Below are 17,575 nucleotides of genomic sequence, written 5' to 3'. Positions count from 1 at the left end.
TAAGCTTATATTGCTGGAAAGATAGTCTTTGCTTCTGAATAGTGTTAGAAGCTTCTACCCTCTGAGAAAAACCCAAGAACGTACCAACATACCAAGAATGTATGTTGTTACCTTTTTCCACAGAGAAGCACTGGGAGCAAATCAACTAATGCTCTATTGTTACAGAACATCTAATTAAGAAGGTGGTTTCAAGTTAATCTTTTTGACTGAAAGCAGGTAGATACCTGTGCTTAAATATTGTTAAACCTCTCTTCTTCCCTTCCATGTTGTGGAATGAGTATTTTCACTGACATGCCTAGAGCACAACAGGAGTGCCCAATATTCTCGCATGTCAAACCATGTCGTTTTCTCTTCTAATGCCCTTTTCACTTATCCCACCTGTTAGTGAGAGGTCAAGTACTGTTACAGCTTGTCAGCTCCCATCTCTTTCACTCAAATGCTGTTCTCTGGCTAATTTTCTTCCACGCATTTGTTAAATCTCCTCTTAATTTAGCTTCTTTCTCTGCTTTGCCCATTAAAACATTTAGGCTGCTCTTGATCTTTGACTGCAGCATATTGCATTAAGCAGCAGTAGTCTGCTGTATTCCTTCTGATTTCTATCCAGTTATTGTTTCTTGGATTGTAGTGACATTGGGATAGCAAATAACCTTTTTTTGTTTGTTGTACAACTAGGACAGGGCATCCTAGCTCAAGACTAGTGGTCTTAAGTACTTCCATATTATGAAAAGTGTATAATAGTCCTGTAAAGCGTTGTTTGGTTTGTCTTCAGTTTCAGGGCCTTTCAGCCCTTGAGTACTAGGTCCAAGTGTAAATCAGGTATTGGCTCTGTCCCAGTTTCTGTGCATATAAAAATCAATAGCTGAAGCCTGTGACCTTTAAAATCCTTATACTAAAGGGCTAGCTAGCTTAAGGATTTGGGTAAAAATGTATTTGCTGTCAGTAACAGCAGTAAATAATTGGCTGTTTGGTACTACTTCTAACTACTTGGTGGAGCCTGAGTGTTGACTTCCAGTTGTGAGACTTAACTCGAGTTCAGGTAACTTGAACTGGCATGGTAGGGAAGATGCTCCTGCATCTCTCATGCTCTTAAAACTGAAAGTTCAGAATCTACCAAAGTCACTAGACTTCAGCTGTTGTCAGTAATCGTAGAATCATAGAGTGGTTTGGGTTGGAAGGGACCTTAAGATCATCCAGTTCCAATCCTCCCTGCCATGGGCAGGGACACCTTACACTAGACCAGGTTGCTCAAACCCCCATCCAGCCTGGCCTTTTGGACACTGTCAGGAATGCAGAATCCACAGCTTCTCTGGGCAACCTGTCCAGTGCCTCACCCCCCTCATAGTGAAGAATAATATCATATATATTTTGACTATCCTTTCAAAGATTTTCATAGTCACCCTTCTTATTGCTTTAGAAATATAAGTGGAGGTTTCATTTTAAATAAGCTGATATTTTTGTGGCCAAAAAAAGATATGAAAGTAGTTGCAGAGATAGTTGCTAATCACCATGTCTTCAGCAAAATCTGATACTGTCTGCCTAAACTTGTGTGGTGATTCCATCAACATCATCTAGAGTCTTTGCAAACACAGGCTGCTATTTGGAAGTAATCAGATGGACTACTGTAGCAATACCTGTTCCATGTCCCGCGTGGTTTTGCTGTGAGCTTTTTGGTCCCTCACTGGGCCCTAAGCAAAACCTGTCTGAAGCAAAGTTTGTATCTGAGGATAGGAAAGGCTGTTGTCAGTATGATGTAGCTGTTCCTACTGTTGTAAAACTGAGTTACAATCTACTTACAGTCCACCTGACCAAAAGTATTTGCTCTCATATAAATCCTCTTCATACAGATTTGTTCTTCTGGAAAGTAGTATACAACTTACAATACATGTAGTGTTTTTCTCACACAGTTTCACCTACTATTTTCCATGTAAATATTAATCAACAAGAAGGTAGAGAGGAAAATATGAAGGTAAATGTCAGGAGGTAGCAATTTTATTCTTTTCCCTCACTTGAAAAAGAGTAAAGGAGAATTCAAGGCTGCATTATAAACTCATTATGAACTGACATAAAATTTCTTCAGAGAAAACACTATTCCTGAATAAAAAGAAACTTTGGCTGCATGACAGTGCATTTCTAGAAGTCCCAGCAATACGGTAAATCAGCTCATCTCACATTGCAGTGCTTCTTCATGTTGCTGTAAGGGTTATAAGATTAGATCACTTTGAATTCACTTGTAATAGATTGCTGCCCTCTTCACCTAAATTTGTGGGTTACTTTATCCAGGTAAATAAAAACTATGCTTTGTCTGGAAGTTAGGAGGAAGTGATGCTAAAGTATGATGTCACAAGCACCTAAGCATGTTAATATATACATGTTGAGTCAAATATTGCAAAACCCACATTTGTTTAGTTATTTGGTTTAGATGGGGTGAAGAAGAGAAACTGTTCATACTTGATCGCATTCACAGATATATATTTGAGGTTTAGCAAATTGTTTAACATACTACATTTTTTTATTGTTTCACGAAGGTTTTCATCCGGAAAAGGGGTACAAAGGGTTAAAAATGTATTTCTGATGAAAGTATGTTTTGCAGTTGAGACATAGTAATGCACACACTAGACCAAAGAGCTGATGACACATTTATTTCCAGTAATCATTTGCCCACTGTGTGATGCTTTGCTTCAGCTGGCCAAGCCCTGCTCCAGCTGTGCACCCAAGCACAGGTCCCCAGGAGATTCTGTCGTTTGTGATGGAGTTCTTTGCAGGTTTCCTGTCCAGACTCAACTGGCACACTCTGGCTCAAAGCTGTAATGAAATAGTGGCAAATTGACAGATTGGTGAGGAGTCTTGAATTACACCGTTCTTATTTCAGCCAGTACAGTCTATCCAGATTTATGAACATGCAGGAGCCAATTTTCCTGCCTGCTCCAGGTCTGCTAGACTGTGTTTAAGCATTTTCCCCAGCTGTCCAAGCTGACTGGTAGGCTACCTCTTCCCTGCTTGCCTTCATGCGTGTGTTTCCTTCTAGTGGAACTGAGAGCATGCAGAGGTTAAGGCACATGCAGGTTTTGCCCCAACACGCAGTCAGGATGTGGCCAAAATGCACAGCATGGTAAAGGAAGAGTTTCTCCAGTCCACTGATTGCTTACTTAGTTTCTTTGTATAGTTCTGCATTTAGGTTTTTAAAAAAAACAACCATACAACAGCCTCAAATAGGACTTAAGACTAAGTACTTACTGATTCCACATTTATTTCAAAATTCATATCCAAGACTTACAAAAGCTCAATAGTTTTACTGGCTTTTAAATGTGTAATTTACTAAACTAAGACACTGCTGCTTCTTACAGTTACTTCAGGCAGAATAGTTGCTGCCTTGTCCTCAAAAGCAGAGGAACTGAGTCATAAATCCTATAAAGATTCAGGTACAAGATGAGACTAGTTACTGTTGTTTTTTGTAGAGAAAGGGATAGGGAACATTTCAGACCTGTCTTTGTTTGCTGTGCAGCGGCTCATCGCAAGCTGTACTTAAGCAAGTGCAAACATATGACCTTCACACTTCTCTAATGTTACACATAGAGTCTTGAGGAACAGTTTTATCCAGACATAAGTTAGTGGCTAGGTATTTAATTATAAGTGTGTATAAATAAGTGATTGTTGCTACATCAGGCAGAACAGTAAAAATATCTTAAAACTAACCAGAATGATGTAATAACCATTGCTTGAAGTGAATGAGTACTTTTTATTTTTCTGATAAAGGCCATATTTAAAACAGAATTTTCCACTGCTATTAAGAACTATTATACTAACATCACTATATTAAAACTGAAATATACCACTTATGGGCAAACACCATGCAACATCCATTTAATTTATGTATTTTCTCACATAACGCTATTGCTTATATAGAAAAGCAGTGTTATATGGGAAACAGTGATGTTCTGACTGAATGCTTTGAGATCACTTTTCACTACATTCTAGTACAGGAAAAGACTCGAATCTAATATGAGAATTGTTGGTCAACCTTTAAGAAGATATCATTAGAACTTAAGTTGTATTTGCTGTGAGACAAGTTTGCTTATGTATATTCAGTAAAATACTGAAGTGTGTAAATCCTTCAGTAAAAAGCATTCTATGCCAAACCCAATAGCAAGTCCATGTTCGTTATATGACAATGTGTTTTAAACTCAGTTATTAACTTTGAACTGCTTTTAACTTTTTAAGGTGTTTGTTGGTTCATTTTAATACTGGAAAGCAATTCTAATTCTATTCCTAATATATCCTCTGTATGGGCACAGAGGAACCCGTATTTCTACCCCTGAAATTGCTGTCACACTGCTTTTCCTTGGTGTCACTTGGTTAATGCAGCGTCCCTCCCCTGGCCTCCACTATCTTGAAGCTTCTGATGTGGATACTGTCAAAGACAAGTAGGCACACTGGCAGAACCTACTGCTTCCTGGTTCCTCTGCTTGCGTGGAAGCCTACATTGAGGGCTGTGAAAACATGGTGAGATAGTCTTCACTGCATGTTAATCCCTGTGCTTTGGCTTCCTGAGCCTGCACATTTGATACTACTGTGTCATGGCCAGGCCACGTTTCAGCCATCCGGCTGAGAATTGTGTCTGGCTGAAATCAATCTTTCTCCTCCTACTTACAGCCTTCACCATTCGCCATAGCAATAAGCTCTGCAGCTCAGTTGCCATCAAAGCATGGACAGGACAGATGAGTGGAAACAATTAGAAGCTTCTTAACTTGGTCACTTAACCTGCCCTCTTCAGCTGTGTAAAATAAACCAACCTGACCACTGACTGACTTCAGAGGCTCCTGAAGATTTAAGATCCACATTAAGACATGCAGTGTCCTACTCTTAAAGTTCAACCATTGAAGCCACCCCAGTTCTGATGAACATTAAACATAATGGGTGAATGTATTCAGTGCAGGTGAAGCAGCTTTTGTATTTTTGATAGTTTTTCTTGGCTGCCTCTAACCTGTTGGGAGACGTGAACAATTCTGTGCTATAATGCTACCAAGAAAAAAAAATACACAAATTCAGGAAGGTGTCTTTAACCTGGAAAGGTGCTTAAATACCCTTAGACTTTAGCACATTGTTGAATGGTGTTTGCATAAGAACTGGCTGTTCTGAACTAGGACAGAGGCATTGTTTGGGGGATTTTCTTTTCCTCCTTGCTCTGAGAGAACAAAACCTGAGCTTGCAAAGCATGTAACAAGATTTAGTGAAGTCTCTGTATTTTAGATCAGTTATGGGAAGATAATAGACTACCACAGTTATTGGTGCAATGCACGCATCAGTGGTTTAACATGCTTCATTAACCTGAACAGCAAGCAGTGGTTCCAAGTGCAGAGTATGACAAGATCTTTTGCAGTTAGTGGCTTATATAGTTTCTTTTAAGGCGGGCATTAACCAAAGTTCAGTTTCTAAAAGAAAGTGTCTCCAGGTATGATAAGCAGTATCAAGAAACAGGTACCAGAGTCACTGCTAGTTTTTAGGGCGTTTTCTTCTCTCTGCCACTCCCAGATTTCCTTTTATTCTCTTTTTTCTTTGAATGCTAGGAGGAGATAGTAATGAATTGTTCCTCAGACACTCTTAGATATTGCCAGAAATCAACCGTTAATAAAACTGGAAGCATTTATGAATAGGAAGTACTTGTGCATGGAGCGAAGAGAAATAATCGGTTGACTTTCAGAATGAGTGTTTACTTCAGAGATTAGTATTGTCTCTAAACAGTTTCAGTTCCTGGTGCATAAAATTATATATACATCTATATCTATTAGGAGATAAAACAAGATCACATTTAAAACCATTTTAAGTATTGCCATCTTAGAATTACAGTAGCCATAAGTATCTATGGCAATGTGTACCAAACAGCTGAAATGCTGTAGTAGAGCTGATAACTTGTTGCAGAAGTTTTAAATACTGTTGCTGTGTCTGTTTGGTGGTTGGTTTGTTTTGGGTTTTTTTAACTCTCCTGGTTTGTAGCCAGTGTAACCCCATGGAAATTTCCTGGTAGGTTTCCTTAACCTGGCAGAGTGAATCATCTTCAGCTCACCTTTTATCTTCATTAACTTTCTGTAGTTTTGCCATAACTCCTCATCTTGCTTTTTTCCAGTTTTATTCTGACACTCCCTATTGCTGACAGAACCACTGGTAGCTAAGGTGTTGCCAAGTCAGGCTGTTACTGTGGACAGTGTTTCATGAAGCTCTTTTCTCCTGTCCCTCCTTGCCAGAGTGAGCTATGTTTGCTGAAGGACCCTGTCTGCTTGTTTCCAAGCAAGCTACTGGAAGCCAGTGGTCTAGTTCTGTGCAGATCCTTAGATACTTCAAGCCACACTTTCCACACACATGCAAATCCACTTAACTTAATGACCAGTTAATCATTGAGAGTATTTAGCTTCATAATGCTTCTAATTCTGTCTTCTTAGCTTGCTACAATTATATCAGTAATGAATACTATTCATGACAGTACCTTACTGCACAGCAAAACATACGAAGTTCAGTACTGCTGTCCAAACACACATTTTTTGCCAAAGGTTTGCTAATAGTTAATATCACTCATTTACATATGCTCTAACACTTGGAACATTTCATGTTTTATTTTGAATTATATATGTTTATAATAACAAACTCAGTCTTCACTAAGGGTGAGTGAATGCTGTGTTCCTTCTGTCCAACCCTTGCTTCTCCAGCTGTCAGAATTGAATAAGATAAGCCATAGTACTAAGTGTCTTGTTCTACTAACGGATCAGAGGCTTCAATTCTCTAAGTCTCAAAAATGTGGTTTCCATTTTCTCGTCTGAAGAAGTAGATAAGACCATTTATGAATACCAGCTTCTTTGGGTGCACTGAGTGACAGCGGAGTCTTGACCTTTTATATTTGTCAGAGGTCTATGATTATTTTGGTAGGCTTACCCATAAGTAAGCAAATAAAACTACAGTTACTTGGTGGTTGCAAAAATGTCAGTCCAGTGGTGACACTGACAGTTTAGAATCACACTGACGATAGATAGCTGAAAGAATTGTAAAGAGAGAGTCTACTATTCTTCATGCGCAATTTCTTTACTGATTATCCTATAATGTAGTTGTACCAAGGGGAATTTTAGTTTGGTTTAGTAAAATCTTACGTTGTTACAGAACTGGAAGTGTCAATGGAACAACACTTTGTTGTTTGCATCTTCCCAGGAGCACATGGAACTTTACTGCAGGTTAAACCTCCACTTTTTCTGGGCACTTCCTATTATCTAACTCCTAATAAAGGTAATTGGAACATTAAAAAAAAAATGCACATCTCTTACTATAGCTTTAGTTAATACCTCTGAATTTGTCATGGAATGGCAAGATAAATCTCTGCCATATTTATTTGCATTGATGCCCTATTTGGAATCACTTTCTTGCTATGAAAACAGTATGATTAATGTCTGTCAGTCACCTAAATCAGCTTAAGCCTTCTGTTGCTCTTTTATTCATATACATTCTAAAGCAAAAAAAAAAAAAAAAAAGGTTGGACTATAGTGTTAGAAACAGCTGCAAAAGAAAAGCATAAGCCGATATATTCCTACATAGTAGTTGATGAAAGGGATCTTCCTTACGTGCTCCAATGATTTAGCTTGTTTGGGTTCTAGCTCTGCAGCTTGATGCTTCCTGAAAGATTTGTGTTGGAAATCTATTTTAACCTTTCCCCTGAAGCTGTTAAAAGATGCACTCTGCATTACATTGAACATTCCTTTATTTATTCTCCAACTATTTTTTAGGGAAGCCTGCTTCAGTAAAGTAGAACTTTCTTGTTGCATGCAGCTGAAATAATCCAGTTTCCCCCTCCTTTTACCAATGTTAAATTTACATTCATAGCTGCACAGTAGAGAATACTTCTAGATAGGAATGCCTTTCTTGCAAGTAAAACATTTTTAAGACTATCAGAAAATTTTAGGAAGCATTCATTTTATAGGCATTTTACTAAACACACTTGATAATTTAATGAGAGCAATAATAATAATACAGCTCACATGTTCACTTCTTTTTTAAACTACTTTCTTCTTAGATGGTTTAAATTTCAGGCTCTTCCAACCACACATATATTGATTAAATTAAGGACTTGTGTTTATTGTAAATTAAAAAAAAACCAAACACAAACATTTGTCCAAAATAAAAATTAATTCCAGTTTGAAATGCCTCTGCAGATCCTCACCAATTTGTATTTCCTGCTTATTTTGCAGTCTCTTTTATATGCTAGAATTCCCAGGAATTCACTTTTGCTGAGAGACAATGGTGGGTCCCAGAAAATTAGTCCTGCCACAGATGGGACTCAGCAGTCCACAGATAGAATGGGAGAAGTGTCTAAATAACAGCATTTAATGAAAAAAAAAACCACAAAAAAAACCAAACAACCCAACAACAAACAAAAAAACCAACAAAACACCCAAACAAAACCAAAGAAAAACAAAATAAGCATCATTACAAAACACTTCAAAATGAAATAGAAGCCCCCTTTTGCCCTCTACTTTCTTTACTTCCTATTGCAAAGCAGGTGACATTACTGAAGTGTTGCCTTATTATATTCATTTTAACACTAGATGTGTTGGGGGAGGGGGGCATCATTCCATTCCAACACACCCAGTCAGTTGCCAGAACCTATAATAAATGCTTGGAGCAATGTAGAGATATCCCAGACGCTCCAGCCAATGAGCTGGCTTCATTTGGAGCTCTGCTCAGATGCCTCTGTACAAATGCCCGTAGCATGGGGAACAAACAAGAGGAATTAAAGATGTGAGCACATCTATGGGGGTATGATATAATAGGCATTACAGAAACGTGGTGGGATGGTTCCTATGACTGGAGTGTTGGAATGGAAGGTTACGGGCTCTTTAGGAAAGACAGGCCTGGCAGGTAGGGAGGGGGAGTTGCCCTTTATGTTAGGGATAGGCTGGAGAGTATGGAACTCTGTCTGGGGACAGGTGAGCAGTCCACAGAGAGTTTGTGGGTCAGGGTTAAAGGGAATATAGCTATGGGAGACATTACTGTGGGGATCTGTTACAGACCGCCTGATCAAGGAGAACCTGCAGATGAAGCACTCCATAGACAGATAGGAAAAGCCTCACGCTCGCAGGCCCTTGTTCTCATGGGGGACTTCAACCACCCTGACATCTGTTGGAGGGACGGTACGGCCCGGCACAAGCAATCCAGGAGGTTCCTCGATTGTGTAGAAGACAACTTCCTTCTGCAAGTAATAGAGGAGCCGACAAGGAGAGATGCCATGCTTGACCTCGTGCTCACCAGCAGGGAAGGGCTCCTTGGAAATGTGACTCTCCAGGGCAGCCTTGGATGCAGCGATCATGAGATGCTGGAATTTGAGATCCTCAGGACAGTGAGAAGAGCGTGCAGCAAGCTCACTGCCCTGGACTTCAAAAGAGCAGACTTTGGCCTTTTCAGGAACCTGCTTCGGAAGGTTCCATGAGATACAGCCCTAGAGGGCAGAAGGGCCCAAGACTGCTGCAAGCTCAGGAGTGTTGCATCCCAACCAGAAGGAAGTGCAGCAGGAGGGCCAGGAGACCTCCTTGGATGGATAAGGAGCTCCTGGGGAAAATTCAATTGAAAAAAGAGGCTTATAATAAGTGGAAGCAAGGACAGGCGGCCTGGGAAGAGTACAGGGATGTTGTCTGAGAAGCTAGGGACCAGGTTAGGAAAGCTAAGGCTCAGTTAGAATTAAACTTAGCTAGAGGTATTAAAGATAACAGGAAGGGATTCTACAGGTACATTGCAAATAAAAAAGAGACTAGGGAGAATGTAGGCCCCCTCAGGAAGCTCTCAGGAGAACTGGCTACACAGGATTTGGAGAAGGCTGAGGTTCTGAATGACTTCTTTGCCTCGGTCTTCACTGGCAAAGGCTCTGACCAAACCACCCAAGTCTTGAAAGGCAGACGCAGGGACGGTGAGAATGAAGACCTTGCCCCCACTGTAGGAGAGGAACTGGTTCGAGACCATCTTAAAAATCTGAACGTGCACAAGTCCATGGGTCCTGATGAGATCCATCTGCAGGTCCTGAAGGAGCTGCAAATGAAGTTGCGAAGCTGCTGGCCATCATATTTGAGAAATCATGGCAGTCAGGTGAAGTTCCCGATGACTGGAAAAAGGGAAATATAACCCCCATTTTCAAGAAGGGGAAAATGGATGACCCAGGGAATTACAGGCCAGTCAGTCTCACCTCTGTACCTGGCAAAATCTTGGAGCAGATTCTCCTGGAAGGCATGCAAAGGCACATGAAAAACAACAAGGTGCTTGGTGACAGCCAGCATGGCTTCACTAAGGGGAAATCCTGCCTGACCAATTTGGTGGCCTTCTATGATGGGGCTACAGAACTGATGGACAGGGGTAGAGCAGTTGATGTCATCTACCTGGACTTATGTAAAGCATTCGACACTGTCCCACATGACATCCTTGTCTCTAAATTGGAGAGACATCAATTTGATAGGAGGACCACTCGGTGGATAAAGAACTGGCTGGATGACTGCACACAAAGAGTTGTGGTCAGTGGCTCAATGTCCAGCTGGAGACCAGTAACGAGTGGCATCCCTCAGGGATCAGTGTTGGGACCGGTCTTGTTCAGCACCTTTGTTGCTGACATGGACAGTGGGATTGAGTGTGCCCTCAGCAAGTTTGCCAATGACACCAAGCTGTGTGGTTTGGTTAATACCCTGGAGGGAAGGAATGCCATCCAGAGGGACCTTGACACACTTGTGAGGTGGGCTGATGCCAACCTCATGAAGTTTAACCATGCCAAGTGCGAGGTCCTATACCTGGGTCGGAGCAATCCCAGGTACAGCTACAGGTTGGGCAGAGAAGAGATTCAAAGCAGCCCTGCAGAGATAGACTTGGGGGTGTTGGTTGATGAGAAAATGAACATGAGCTGGCTTCAGTGTGCGCTTGCAGCCCAGAAAGCCAACCGTATCCTGGACTGCATCAAAAGGAGCGTGACCAGCAGGTCAAAGTAGGTGATCCTGCCCCTCTCCTCTGCTCTTGTGAGACCTCACCTGGAGTATTGTGTGCAGTTCTGGTGTCCTCAACATAAAAAGGACATGGAGCGGTTGGAACAAGTCCAGAGAAGGGCCACGAGGATGATCAGGGGACTGGAGCAGCTCCCATATGAAGAGAAGCTGAGAAAGTTGGGGCTGTTCAGCCTGGAGAAGAGAAGGCTGCGTGGAGACCTCATAGCAGCCTTCCAGTATCTGAAGGGGGCCTATAGGGATGCTGGAGAGGGACTCTTCATTAGGGACTGCAGTGACAGGACAAGGGGTAACGGGTTAAAACTTAAACAGGGGAAGTTTAGGTTGGATATAAGAAGGAAATTCTTTCCTGTTAGGGTGGTGAGACACTGGAATGGGTTGCCCAGGGAGGTTGTGAATGCTCCATCCCTGGCAGTGTTCAGGACCAGGTTGGATGAGGCCTTGGGTGATATGATTTAGCGTAGGGTGTCCCTGCCCACGGCAGGGGTGTTGGAACTAGATGATCTTAAGGTCCTTTCCAACCCTAACGATTCTATGATTCTATTCTATGTCTAACAGTCTTTTATTCATGTGGCAATGAGGCAGTGGAGGCACTAACAGATATAAGTCTTGTGCATCATCTGTTAATAACTTCAGAAGTTCTGACAATACTGGCTTCTTAGGAAAATGGCTATCCTACAAACGAAAGATTGATGCTACCCTAGAATACTATGCAGAACAGCAGAAGGTCTGATAACCGTGACTGAGAGCACAGTGTTTCTAATATTGATACAATTCTAGACTATTTAATCAAAGGTAGGCTATATATTATGAAGGGATCATTCAATACAGAGCAGTTTCACTTATTCTCTAATTAAATATATCCACAAGTTCAAATAACCATCTTTACTAATAGTTCTTAATATACTTCAGACACTTTTTTATTCATAGATGAGGATACTTATGCTTTAATCTTAGTGTTTTATACATAAGATAAAACATTAAATGATTACACCCTTTAGTGTGACAAAGGTCATCAAGATTTGTCGCTTAGTGAAGAATTTTGTTGGCTTTACTGGAAAGCACCTTCCCCTGCACCTCATAGTCTTCCCCTGACTTTTTCCGTATTATGGATGTCATATTGTTCTTTTCTTCTGTTGCAAGCCTTTACCCAGCTGTAGTACGTAAGTTCTGCTACTTAATACTCTTCCAGACTTCTTCATTCCATGCAAAAATTTTGAGTGGTCTCTTTTATTATTGTTTACACATTGCTGGTTGTGTCTTCTTCTAGACTGTCTCCTGTTCTTAAACTTTCTCTTTATTCCATCATATAGTTCACCACATTGTAAAGATACTGTGTTCTCATTGCAGAAAATGACTTGGACATGTACCAAAACCAGTTTCTGGAACTTCGGCAAAGACTATTGTATGCTGAAAAGGAGAATAAGAAAAGATCACAGGAACTGAGCAGTGCCTTAGATGAAATTAAACGCGTAGTTGCAAAAAGAATGAACTTGACAACAAATCATACAGGTTTGTGTGTATAAAAATGTACTGTGTTAACTGTTCAAAGTTTTATGTGTTCGTGTTTCTATGATTTTGTGTTTATCACCAGTGTGGGGAGGAAAATCATTGATTTGATTATATTAGCATTAGGCAGAAGTATCTACTTTTTAAAAGGGTGGGAAAGTAATCTGTAGCCCCTCTTTAAATAGGATCAGTTAGTAACCAAATGAGGGGAAAAAAAGGGGACACAATAGATTGCAGTGCGGTCATAATGGCAAAGCTGTACATATTGCTAATCATGTTTCTTACAATGCTTATCCCTCTTTTACTGCCAGCTGCAGAGCACTGAATAAGCTAATTTTAACGGCTCCTACTATGACACTACACCTTGATAAATACTAGGGCTGTGTCTAACCTGGAAGGCAGGTACACCTCTTCAGATGTCCTGGTGTCCCTCCTGTCTAGGTGGAGTGACATTTGTGGGGGGCCTTCTTGGCCATGAGTGCTCATCCTGCCAGTGGACCCCAGGCACTAAGGTGTGTGTGCTGGGTGCACAGTCTCGTCTCAGCAGGCATACAGACCGCATACAGCTGGGTGCTTGCCTGATCCAGGAGCTAAGAAGTCCCATGAGGTCTTGCTGGCTAGATATAGCCTTTGTCCACAGTATGTGGGGTGACTGGTGGCTGACAACATGGTCCGTATTCTAAACCTTGTAAGACCATAACCCTGCCAACACTCAAGGATTTGTTTAGGTGCATCTGAACAGTCCCACTGAATTAGTATTGAATAAACAGACAAAAAGAAGAACAGTCTAAGAAACAAAGCTGACTACACAAGGCAGGAAAGCACCTTGTTCCTTCTTCCCCTCTAAAAGTCCTTGTTAATTCCCTGTTTTAATCTGATACCAGCTCACAGTACAGAATGCAAATAAGAATTTTTTAAAAGTAGTTTTCAGTAGCATCTAGACTCTTAGGGGTGTTGTGGAATGCCTCACAACAAGCACAGAGATGCCTATTCTACTTTTCCTTCTCTCCCCCGGGGAAGTAGCTCTTCCAGCTAAAAGGGAGGAAGTCAGATCCTGCACTACTGTATCACTCCTTTTAGAGGACAGAATCAAATAGTCTAAGCTATTGTATGCAACTACAATGTACAGATAGATCAGATAGATGGGGATGTACAACAATCTGTAAGGCAAGGAGCTAATATATTTTTTAGTAAAAAAGAAGTTTAATTAAACAATGGGAAGAAGCCAGGTCATCAGAGTAAACTTAACTGCATGTTGGTGTCTGTCTTAAACCGAATAAAATCAGAGAAACCCTCCTCAAAGGTTTTCTTTTAATTGACATCACTTACAAGCATTCACATTTCCTTCAGATTATTAATAAACTACCTGCAAGATAGGCTGTCAATGTGATTTTGTTGGCTAAAACTAGTTGAGGCAGTGTTCTGATATCAGCAATGCCCTAGCACCAGCGTCTTTGTACAACAGATAAAGTGTCTGGAGGAGACACCCATTGAAGTATGAATTACCACAGATAAATTCATAGGAGGTATACTTTTCATTTGGGGCATGAAGACACACGTGTTGCAGTAGCTAGTAGGATACAGAAAAAGTCAGCAAGAGAGAATGACAGACAAAATTCTAGTGCAAGAGCCATATGATGCCAGTGGCAGAAAAGCAAGATTTAGCCTTAGCTGGTAAATAAAGTCTGGAGTGATCTTCAGTTCTGTTTCCAAGCAGTTTTCTTAATGATGAGAAAGATCATTTGCTATTCTTTGTTGTCCTGGTTTCAGCTGTAACAGTTATTTTTCTCCTTCCTAGTAGCTGGTGCAGTGCTGTCTTTTTTACTTTAGTCTGAGAACAGTGCTGATAACACACTGTTGTTTTATTTGCTGCTCAATAGTGTGTACTCTGATCAAGGACTTTTCAGTCTCTCATGCTCTGCCAGTAAGGAGGGGCACAAGGAACCAGAGGAAGCAGAGACAGAGCACCTGACCCGAACTAACCAAAGGGGTATTTCATACCACAGCGCATCATGCCTAGTGTATAAACTGGGGGGGAGTTACCCAGAAGGCCAAGGTCACCGCTCAAGTCAGGCTGGGTATTGGTCAGCAGTTGATGAGCAATTGTATTGTGCAGACGTTTGCTTATTGTTTTTTTTTCCCTTTTAGTTTTATATTCTCTCCCCTTGTTATTTCCCTTATCATTATCAGCATTGGTGATAGCAGTAGTGGTTTTGTGTTATACCTTAGTTACTGGACTGTTCTTATTTCAGCCTGTGGGAGATACAGTCTTTCAGTTCTCCTCCCCATCCTTCCAGGAGCAGGGGGGAAGAAGAGGGGGAGTGGTTGTGTGGTTCTGAGGTACCGGCTGGGCTTAAACCACGACAGTCCTTTGACAAAAAAAGCTACAGCGCTCGGGATTCCCAGGCAGTCTCCCACCCAAGTACTAACTGATCCTGACCCTGCTCTAGCTTCCCAGATCAGATGAGATTGGGCATTCTCAGGGTGGTATGGCCGTAGGCAAAAGCACATGCACTATTTGCAGCAGCATGCCAATTCCCAGCAAAAGAAGCAGGCAAGTTTCAAAGGTATCTAAAGGATATTCAAAACCTCTAGGTGCTGCTGTAAATAGCCTGGAGGGGAAGTGGAGAGTGTGAGGGAATGTCTCCTTCATAGGTTGACCCTCCAAAAAGGAAAAAAAAGATGTTTAATTGCTAAAAATTCCCATTATATGCCTCCCAAAGTATAGAGGTGATGACCACACCGAGAATGCATAATGGATCAGTCTCATGATCAATGATTCTATTGTATTACAAGTCATTACCATGAAGTACAGCAAAACAAGAACCTTGGCTCAGGCCCCCCAGCTGATTAACGTTAAAACAGCAAACACTGGCTGCAAGTGAGATATGACATGCTGAAACTCTGAGGCCAAGCTCAACAACTCTGAGAGCAAATAAATCAACATCCTAATAAGTGATAATTAACCCGATCAATGAATGTTTATCACAGATACAATTAGACACACTCTGGTCAGATCTGTCATTATCTCAAGCCTTCGAGCCCCACCTTAGGTGCCAAAAAGAACTGCGATTTAAGCCCAGCCGGTAACTCAGAACCCTGCAGCGGCTCAATCACTTTCCCGTAATTTCCTCCCTCCCGCTCCTGGAGGGATGGGGAGGAGAAATGAAAGAATGTAACTCCCACGGGTTGAGATAAGAACAGCCCAGTAACTAAGGTATAACACAAACCACTACTACTACCACCAATAATAATAATGATAAGGGAAATAACAAGGGAAGAGAATACAACTGCTCACCACCCACTGACCAATACCCAGCCCGACCCAAGCAGCAATCTAGCCCTTCTGAGTAACTCGCCACAGTTTATATACTGGGCATGACGTGCTGTAGTATGGAATACCTCTTTGGCTAGCTTGGGTCAGGTGTTCTGTCTCTGCTTCCTCCCAGCATCTTGTGCCCCTCATGGCAATGCATGAAAGTCTGAAAAGTCCTTCATCAGGGTAAGCGCTACAGCTTAAACATTGGTGTTATCAGCATTGTTCTCAGACTAAGAAAAACACAGCACTGCACCAGCTACTAAGAAGGAGAAAAATGACTGCTACTGCTGAACCAAGGACATTTGTAAATATAGTCTTAATTTTAATACATTCAAATACTTTTGTTAAAATTGCATGGTGCATATCATCTCTACATTAAGCACAACTTTCTTTATAATTGATTTTATAATTATTTTAGAATTAATTTTTCCAAGTTTTTTATTAGATTTATTTGAAGAATTTTTACCACCACTGGAATGTTCAGGAATGTTTATAGCAAGGAAGATAGATTAGTGAATTAATGGTATCTGGGTTTTACAAGGCTTATATAAAAAAAAAAATAGGATTATTTTTGTAAGGTCACACTTGAGTTATTTCAACATGAATAAATATTATTTTAATCTTTATTTTAAAATAATAAAGAAAAAATATTTCTTACTTTTAACTACTACAGTCTTTTGCTTTTCAAATAGTTTCTAAAGGCCTGGATCTGGTTCTCCTTTTTGCCATAGGATATTTTAAAACCTGAGAACTTCTGTTTGAGCCCTGAGACCACCATGTGTTATATTTTAGGGGAACCATTTAAGTTTGTTAAGTAATTAAGAAAGTTATCAATCAGAATCTGTGTTCCTTTAATTAAAAAAGGTATTTTTTTTCCTGTTGCTTTTAAAATAACTGCTCACTGTGTTTCAGGATGGCTCAATCCTACAGCTGTTCAGGCACAGGGAGCTCTGCACCATTGCCTGGGGCATGGGGGGTTGTACTGGGCCATTCTCAGTTTATTAGCAGAGGAGGGCAACATATGATACAGAACCACTTCAGAGAAACACTTCTGATTGATCAACAGTGTGCGTAGTAATCTGATAGTATTCAGTGGAGGAAAACAATTTAAATAATAAGCTTCACTGCTGGCTCTTTATATGTGTGTTATTTCTTTAAGATGATATGAAGTGGAAAGTGTTAAACTTCACCAGAAAACTCCCAGTGAATCTTATAAACATGTACTGCTATCTACCTCACCTTCAAGAATATGAAGATGCTGTTTTCCCAAATGTTATTTTTGGGCAACAGAGAACTGGAGGTAGGAAATAAAGCTTGGCTTATATTTTCTATGTGTTTATATTATATATTAAGTTCTAACAATCAAGCATACTCAAAGTTTGGAGTGGGTTTTCCCCTGAAATTTATAATGCTGCCAAAATGAATGGATTTTAATGGGGATGGCAAAAGGACTTCTACCACACCCCTCCCAATTTCAAGTTTCTACCCTGAAGTATTCTGATAAATCTTTTTAAATATCAACAAAAAATAGTCGTAATTGAGAAAAAATACTGGTTTTATTCATATATTCATATGGCTGAGATGCATTAGCTGACATTTTTTCCTCTAAAATGAACATGAATGAGGAAGCCAAGGAGAATTTATTATGTACTCGGTTTGCTAAAGTTAGAAGCAAATGGAAAGGTGATGAGATTCTTTAAAAGATATTAATAAATCTTCAGTGTAACTTTTTCATCCACAT

The 17,575-nt window shown here is 40.5% G+C and overlaps 1 protein-coding gene across 4 annotated transcripts in view; it reads left to right on the top strand.

Annotated features, from left to right (window-relative positions):
• MGAT4D (MGAT4 family member D) overlaps window positions 1-17,575 on the top strand; it is a 41,052-nt gene that overhangs the window by 2,405 nt on the left and 21,072 nt on the right. For all 4 annotated transcript variants that reach the window (XM_057419075.1, XM_057419059.1, XM_057419067.1 and 1 more), the window contains exons 2-3: window positions 12,357-12,518; window positions 16,994-17,134. In XM_057419075.1, the coding sequence (XP_057275058.1) occupies window positions 12,371-12,518; window positions 16,994-17,134 (289 nt within the window). In that variant the 5' untranslated portion in view covers window positions 12,357-12,370. The remainder of the gene's footprint in view (window positions 1-12,356; window positions 12,519-16,993; window positions 17,135-17,575) is intronic.

The sequence above is a fragment of the Pezoporus wallicus genome, unplaced genomic scaffold (genome assembly GCF_028554395.1).
Source record: "Pezoporus wallicus isolate ANWC-B61680 ecotype Strahan unplaced genomic scaffold, APGP_CSIRO_Pwel_v1 contig_6597, whole genome shotgun sequence".
Lineage (NCBI taxonomy): Eukaryota > Metazoa > Chordata > Aves > Psittaciformes > Psittacidae > Pezoporus > Pezoporus wallicus.
Note: the sequence above shows the minus strand (reverse complement) of the source record. Positions and strands in the feature narration are given on the sequence as shown.